This window comes from Eurypyga helias, unplaced genomic scaffold (assembly GCF_000690775.1).
Source record: "Eurypyga helias isolate BGI_N326 unplaced genomic scaffold, ASM69077v1 scaffold4988, whole genome shotgun sequence".
Classification (NCBI taxonomy): Eukaryota; Metazoa; Chordata; class Aves; order Eurypygiformes; family Eurypygidae; genus Eurypyga; species Eurypyga helias.
Window position 1 is genome coordinate 117,005 of NW_010266201.1, and position 7,930 is coordinate 124,934.

General features: G+C 40.2%; 1 protein-coding gene across 1 annotated transcript in view; it reads left to right on the forward strand.

The window, feature by feature from the left end:
* Positions 1–7,560, forward strand: part of NDST4 (N-deacetylase/N-sulfotransferase (heparan glucosaminyl) 4) — an 81,618-nt gene extending 74,058 nt beyond the window's left edge. The window contains exons 7-11 of the mRNA XM_010156982.1: positions 851–947; positions 2,123–2,246; positions 3,826–4,000; positions 5,103–5,273; positions 7,447–7,560. Of these exons, the coding sequence (XP_010155284.1) occupies positions 851–947; positions 2,123–2,246; positions 3,826–4,000; positions 5,103–5,273; positions 7,447–7,560 (681 nt within the window). The remainder of the gene's footprint in view (positions 1–850; positions 948–2,122; positions 2,247–3,825; positions 4,001–5,102; positions 5,274–7,446) is intronic.
* Positions 7,561–7,930: the final 370 nt, after the last annotated feature.

The window sequence follows — 7,930 nt, forward strand, 5'->3', positions numbered from 1 at the left end:
TCTGCCAGCAAACTGTATCTTCTATTACCAGCCAATAGGTATCCAGAAGAGTATCTATATGATAACTGCTTTAAAGAGCAGTCAATCCTAACCTTTTCTGTAAGGTCTTTTGTTCATACGTTTTTATTTTGCATTCCTAGGTAGTAGAAAGATAAGAAGATGAATAATATCCCACATTTCTATTTCGTCCTTCTTTTTGGGTTCTTATGTAAATTAAAATTGGCACTAGGTCCTATGCATCTGAAACCATTTTGTCACCTTAAGAAAGTAATGCCTTGAAGCTATTCAAACAGAGGTTTCCATTTTAACCTCAAATGAAAACTTGATTAAATCCATGTTTTAATCCTTTTTTCTTCTTTTTCTTTTCTTTTTTTCTAATGACTGAACTTAATCCTCAGTCATGCAAAACCATTATATACACATTGAATTTTAGTCCAAGGGACCACATTTGTGCCTCCCTATGTGCCCATGGACTCTGAGTTTATTAAATGAGACTGACTGACAGAGGGGAGGAAAAGCAGTAGTCTCACAGGGTGTGGATTTTGACACCAATCTTTCCAGGATTTGCACAACTGTGTTGCATTATTGACTTCGCTGGAACCCCTGGAAGAATTGGTCCTGCAGGATGCCCAGGAATTGGGTCCCTGTGTACTTGAATGCTTCCATAGATCCATACCAGAGTACTCAATATCTATCAAGAGTAAATTCTTACAAGGAAATGTGGGATATTACTACTTAGTGAAAGGCTCTGGCTTTAGTGCATAACATTTAGATGCTGCAAAGTCTCACATGAATGGAAACATGTAGGACATACCCAGCGTGATGTACACAGCTGCCTTTTCTCCTTCAGAATCCATGTGATGATAAACGACACAGGGATATCTGGTCCAGAGACAAAACTTGTGACCACCTACCCAAATTTCTTGTGATAGGACCCCAGAAAACAGGTAAGAAGTCATGAATTTGTAGATGAAGCTAGCCCCTGGTTTTGTATCTGTATATTGGTGTCCTGTAAACTAAAGCCAACTCCCTGCCATAGAGATGGCAGATGCCCGATCCCTACAGGGTTCAGATAGTAACTCCTTCACTTCCAACAGAAAGGGACAACAGGTTGTGTACTAAAATTACATTCATTCACTGTTAAAAAAAAAACAAAAACAAACCAAAACCAGAAAAAACCCACCAACCAACAACAAAAACCAACATGCAGTCAGGCTGGCCTGTGTTGTCAAGTTCTTTGAAAAATTATTTCAGCGTTATTTGAGACCTCAATTGACAATAAATGTATTTACCACCTTGCATCTCTGAGGGTCTAAAGGCATTATTTGAATTAAGCCACAAATTCCCACTCCCAGTATAGCTATTACTGTTGTGGACATGTTACAGAAAGTGGATGCTGAGGCAGGGAAATAAATGACTAATCCAAGATGATATAGACACTCTGCGACAGTGACAAAGAGGCAGCAGGTCCTGATGCATAGTCCAATGACAGCTTGCATAGCGTGAAATCACTGAAGAGCAAGCTTAAAGACACATTCTCCAAACTGTTGTTTACTGCCAGGTATCATTTGCAGTTGTTTTGTCAAACAAATAACAAAAAAGTACCCTTACTGGATTTTTAAAGCATACTTATTACATACAGGTTTGTTAGCATTAAAATAGACAATTTATTACTCAATAGCAGACCCACAGGAAAATTAAACAGAGGACAAAAGTGCAGTTCTGAGACCAACAAAATCCCACAATTAGAGCTTTTGGGAAGTTTTGTGCAGCATATATAGTTTGAAAACAAACGTGTTCAGGCCAGATTCCCCCACTGGTTAAATACGCAGTCAAGGAAGCACTATCAGCAACAGCAGTATCATGCTTGCATCAGAGAGCAGAAATCAGAGTATTGAAATGGGAAAAGTTCAATGAGCGGAGAAATCTGCACATATTCCCCCCTCCCTCTGAAAGCCCTTTGTGCTTAAACAGGTCTTTCATCAACAGGCAACTTTGTTATAAAAGGTAATCTAGTTTTCCTATATATCTTAGCATGCACTGTTTTAAAGTACTTTCTTGAATGAATAAAGTCAAAGGGTTTTTTTCTACTTCTTATTGGCATCTCTTTTTGTTGTCGTAGGCACAACAGCACTTTATTTATTTCTTCTGATGCATCCTTCCATTATCAGTAATCTCCCTAGTCCTAGAACTTTTGAAGAAGTTCAGTTCTTCAATGGAAACAACTATCACAAGGGAATTGACTGGTAAGAAGAACAACAGGATAAAGAAGTGTTCATTATTAATACATGGTAAATCACAATGGAACAATTACCGAAGCATGTATGACACCAACAAAATTACTGGATGAATTTGTTATGCTTGGCATTATCAGACAGAAAGAAGAACTAATTTGTAATGATGGGACATTTAATCAAGTCCTTAATTTTGTTTAGATATTAGAGTACCGATCTTCTTGTTCTTTGCACAGATGAATACAATGGCTAGCTCAGTTATGAGGTCGGTCCTCATGCTGAATAGCATCTCTTTCTTTTCAGAACTGTACCTATATTGAATTATACTCTTTTTCTTCAAAAGCAGCTTGTCATGAAGTAAGATTCCATTTGTCTTTTCCTGGGGAAAAAAAAAAAAAACAACCAAAACACAGAACGCTGTAAAGCATTTCAGCTGGTATTCCTATCACAATTTTAACTATTGCTTTTACTATTTTTGCCTAAGAAAACCATTTTTGTAAAGCTTTTGTTTCCACAGGGAACAGCAGTTCTGATCCTTGTGTGAAAACTGAAATATAAGACAAACATCACACCACACAGAAACTGATTAGTCCTGAGCAGTTTTCCTTGCCCGCGTACGGCATGGAGAGGATGCGGAGCAAACGAGGCTGACCGGTGAAAGCAGGTTGTCCCCACACCTAGAAGGCTATATTCTTGGTTCAAGGTGTTATGAAAAATAAAGGGAAATAAATGCTTGGCATTGGGTTTTCCATACTGCATAAAGAAAGGGATCACCCACGGCTATCATAGAGTACATGGTGTAATACACTCGGAGAAGGAGCTGTGATTGGGGTGGGGAGGGGGGGGCGGTCTCTCCTCTGCAGCCACTTGCAGAACATGTAGAGGAAGAGGCTGGCCTCTCAGACATCTTCTGTCACGCTGCAGGTTCAAACATCAGTAGGGTCCCATGTGCAGGGCGAGGCTCTGCATGCTCCATTTCCATAGAAAAGACAGGAAAAACAATTAGTCCTGCCAAAACTGGAAGGTCCCAGTGTGCTCTGCAAAACTAAAGGGACTAAAAAATGACTCCAAAACAATTTCACCTTTTGCTTCATTTGAATTCTTCAGCTGATTTTACTTACTTTTTCTTCAAACCAATTTTAAGTGGAAAAGACCATTCAAAGCAAAAATTCAAATCTCGCATTCCGAAAATATCTGAAAGAAAGATTTATTGTTTCCAAAGTGTAATATTACAACAATGTTAAAATAAAATGGTTGACTTTCTGAGACTTTCCCCATTTTTTTTCTGCAACTAAAACTTAACTCACTCCAAACTGGTGAAAGATACGACTTTGACATTGAACTTATTAGCAAAAATCTCATCCATCAAAGGAAAAACCTGACTTCATGGAGGCTATAGCTATTACTAGCACCATGTAAGAGCCAAGATGTGTTCCCCTTATTCCAGTTCTGGAGTGAGCTGAGAAATTCAATTTTGCTTCTTGAGAATTATGTCTGAAAATTCACCTTTTCACCTACTGTGAAATGGGAAGCACAGGAATATGACCCTTTTGTGAAACTGCTAATTCTAATGAGTTTCTTCACCTCACAGGTACATGGATTTCTTCCCCACCCCTTCCAACATCACCACCGACCTCCTCTTTGAGAAAAGTGCTAACTATTTCCATTCTGAGGAAGCCCCTAAACGAGCTGCTTCCCTCATCCCCAAGGCCAAGATCATCACCATCCTTATCGACCCATCCGATCGGGCGTATTCCTGGTACCAGGTAGGGACCTTGCCTTTGAAAAACAGACAGTGAAATCAATAGCAGGGGATGATGGCCGACATCAGTAGGAATTGGTGTCCTTGAGCAAAAGCGGGATTTATTACAAAGCGTTTGCACTGTGTAGAAGTGGAAGGTTGCTGAATGCCAGGATTTGCAGTTGGCATCTGTGACACCAGTGTCATAAATGATGAAACTTCTCAGTACAGAGCTGCCACCAGCTGTAAACAAACAGTTTTATCTCAATTACAGCTGACACTGCATAGAGGAAAAGCAGTGCTCCTTGCCCAGGGAGACACATGGGGAAAATGAGCATGGCCTAGCTAGAAAATCAGAGCTCTTCATGCCGAGAATCTGGTACCTGATTCCATCCTCCACCGTGTAAGCTGAGCAATAGGCAGTGGTGTACAAATGTATGCAGTGTCTTCTAAAGTTTCTAAGGAGTTACGAAGAGCTGTGTCTAGAGAGTTGGGTGGGGTTTTTATTCTCCATGGAAACAAAAGAAAGCCGGTTGTTTTTATGAGGAAAGACTAGGGTGCTCTTTCTTGCCTTTTACTGAGCCCACACCTTTCCATAAAAAAGTCTGCACTATTTTAAAAAACTATTTTTAAAAAGACATTTAAGCACACATGTAAAATATGGTGAAGTCATACAAATAAAGGAAATATTAAAAGCAGTGTTAAAACAGACACAAATCAATAATGTTGCTTAAAATACATAATTTCTGATACTCTTATGAGTTCTGCAAGGAATCAAACATGACCTAGGGCTGAAGTTGACACCTTTTTTAAATACCTCATTTGCCCCTTTACAACTGCTGATGCAAGATGCAAAGCAGAAAAAAAAATTGTGTCTGCTTTGGCAGAATCTGGTTCCTTGAGTCCCCTCCTGCTTGTCCCAGGAAGGCCGTTGACTGAATGGTGGCCCCATCCTGCTTCCTGCTCCTGCTTCTACCCAGCCGAAGTGGCACTGGTGGGGAGCCGAGGGGCTGCTGTGGGCTGCAGCCATGCTGGCCATGCCAGCACAACCCTCCCAATGCCTCTTAGATGGCTTATGGCTTAATCTTCAGCATCCTTGTGATATGTATGTCACTATCTCTCATTAGCATCAGCGATCCCACGAGGACCCTGCTGCCCTGAAATTCAATTTTTATGAAGTCATTACATCCAGCCATTGGGCACCCTCAGAGATAAGGACTCTCCAGAAGAGATGCCTGACACCTGGATGGTATGCTGTCCATATCGAAAGATGGTTAACTCATTACCCTGCTTCACAGGTAATTTCCAATCTGTTGTTTCACCAAGCTCATCGACACTTGAAAAGTCCCGAAATGAGTATGGCCTCATCATTAGAGGTGATGGGATAATTCCCACTGGAACCCTTAGTTGTTAGGAAACACAGATTTGACAAGATCAGGATATTTGGCAGGTGTGTTGATCTTTCTGTCTTCTGATGGAAAAGATGTAACAGGAAAATGCTACGAACTCTGGCCACATGAATTTCATGGGGGACTTTGGGGTTTTTTTCAAGGATCAGCAAAAGTTGTCACAGCTTCTGGGTCCCAAGAAACAAGCAGCTGCACCATGAGACATTGTGGGAAGTTTTGACAAATTTATTTAGAAAATGTCAGGGCTTTTTCTAAAAGGAAATTTCATTCTGCTTCCCACTCACTTCCTTTGATAGAAAGTTTCACATTTGTTTGATACTGATACGGAATTAGCTTTCCTCAGTGTTAGAGCAGAAATTCCTTATTTTGCCCCATCTTCCTTCAGATGTTTTATTGAATTGTCTTTTATAATATTTCCCATGAAAAATTTACATAAACACAGACCTAAAGACAATTCCCATTACTAAAAAACTTTAAAAAAAAGGTTAACTGATATAAACTTAAAGCAAATATTTTAGTACTATAAAATATATGTATGGGCACTCTTTACCCATGGATGTGGTCCATGGCTCAGTGCACACCTCTACCTACTGTAAGAAAAAGTTGTAAAAGGTTAAATGAGCAAGCATAATGAACAAGTATCTCCAGGGATTGCTCTATATGGGACAGATTTTTGCTGAAAGGCGGTATTACTGCGTGTTGCCTATTTAGCCAGGGACCTGGGAAAACAAAAAGAAGTAGAAGCTCTGTCTTTTTGCAAGCTTCGCTTTTCTTTTTACACAGTCTGAGCTGTAGAACAAGGAGGAGAAGCAGGTCAATCCCATTTCCAGGAGAAAGGAGAAAGTCTCAGTCATTTACTTTCTTCTTTCATCTCTGGTCTTTCTACTCTTTCCTATATGGGGAAGGAGTAGTGCCTAAAGCAGCTGAGCATGCAGCAAGCCCATCCCCAGACAGTATTACCCTAAGAGCAAACAGGGCATGTCCCCTCATCAACCACCACGTCCCAGTTTATTCCTCTAAAGGAGAAGGGTCTGTCCTGGCAAACTGGGAGCGTGCAAAGGGTACCAACATCCCATGCCCTGTTACCTCTGCTCCTTCTCTGCCCTCACGCAGGGCTGCTGTCCCCTCTCATGAAGATTTCTCCCCTTCTCCTGCCGTGGGGAAGAGCGCGGACAGCCCGCCTGTTAAACATTCAGGGGCACATTGACATACTTCTTGTAAAACTGGTAACCACTCATGTTTCACAGTTACAGTGATTAATTTTACAAGATACACAACAAAATGCACTCATTCTTAATAAGGTGCACACAGAGAGTGTACTCACAGTGCTTACTAATGGGCACACGGTAATGTGCTTTCAGTCGGCCTGTGCACTCAAAAACTTAATAATTCATAATAAGCTTTCACAATAAATATAAAACACGCCTGCCCAGAATACTTATTAGTAATACTGCTTGGTACTCCCGGAGACTTTTGATACATTGTCTTAACATTTGCTTGTTGATGTCAATGTACTTTTACATCACATCAATTTTTAATTAAAAACAAAACAAAAAAAACCCCTACCTTTGATAACAATTTTGCAAGCCTATATACTTGATGGGCTGGTGGCAAGTTTCAAATAAATTGCCACAATATCACTTTTGAACATGTAATTGTATAGTTTCTGAATATTTAATTCCAAGATACATATATGAGCTTTTTCTTCTTTTTCTTATGCCATGCCAGATTTTATATGGGCACATTGTAAACCTCAACAATATTTTTACATTCCTTCCTTATCTCTCTTTCTCACAGTTCTCTGAGGCTCGGGTTTGGGTTGTGAGATTTAACTCTTGCGTTTGAACAATGTGCACACACAGAGTTACAAGATGCCTGGCTATACATATTCAACATAATAGAGTAAAAAGTATATCTGAAAAGAAGTTCATCCATATGATTGCTATTAGCACCGCAGAAAGTCACATGTTAATTTAAATCCATATTGTCTCAGAAGGAAAATAATGTCATTCTTCATTAACCTTATCCTGTTTCTAAATAGCTAGCATATTTACCCCTACAGTTGCTTATTATTGATGGACAGCAGCTAAGAAGCGACCCAGCTACTGTGATGGATGAAGTGCAGAAGTTTCTTGGAGTGTCTCCTCATTACAATTATTCTGAAGCTCTAACGTGAGTCTGTTCCTTTATTACCTGTCGTATGGGCTCATGGTGTACATCCCGTCCTACTAAGATCACTTGATCATTAATTACAAACAAACAAAAAACACATTACAACAATGATAATTTTGCAAAGCTTGGGGTTTTCTTAAGGTCATGTTTAACACCCATTCAGATTTCCCTTAACTTGCTGTGCTGGGTTCAGTCAGGAAAGAGTTAACTTTACCGTGGCTGCTAGGAAGCTGTTCCTGGATGCAGAGAGCAGCACTGATCAGTTCTCAGCTGGCGCTGGGGAATGCCTGCACTGAATTCAAGGTCGCTGGGCAATGCCTGCACTGAATTCAAGGTCTCCCTCCGCTTTTGACACTGCAGCTGCGTTCCCAGCT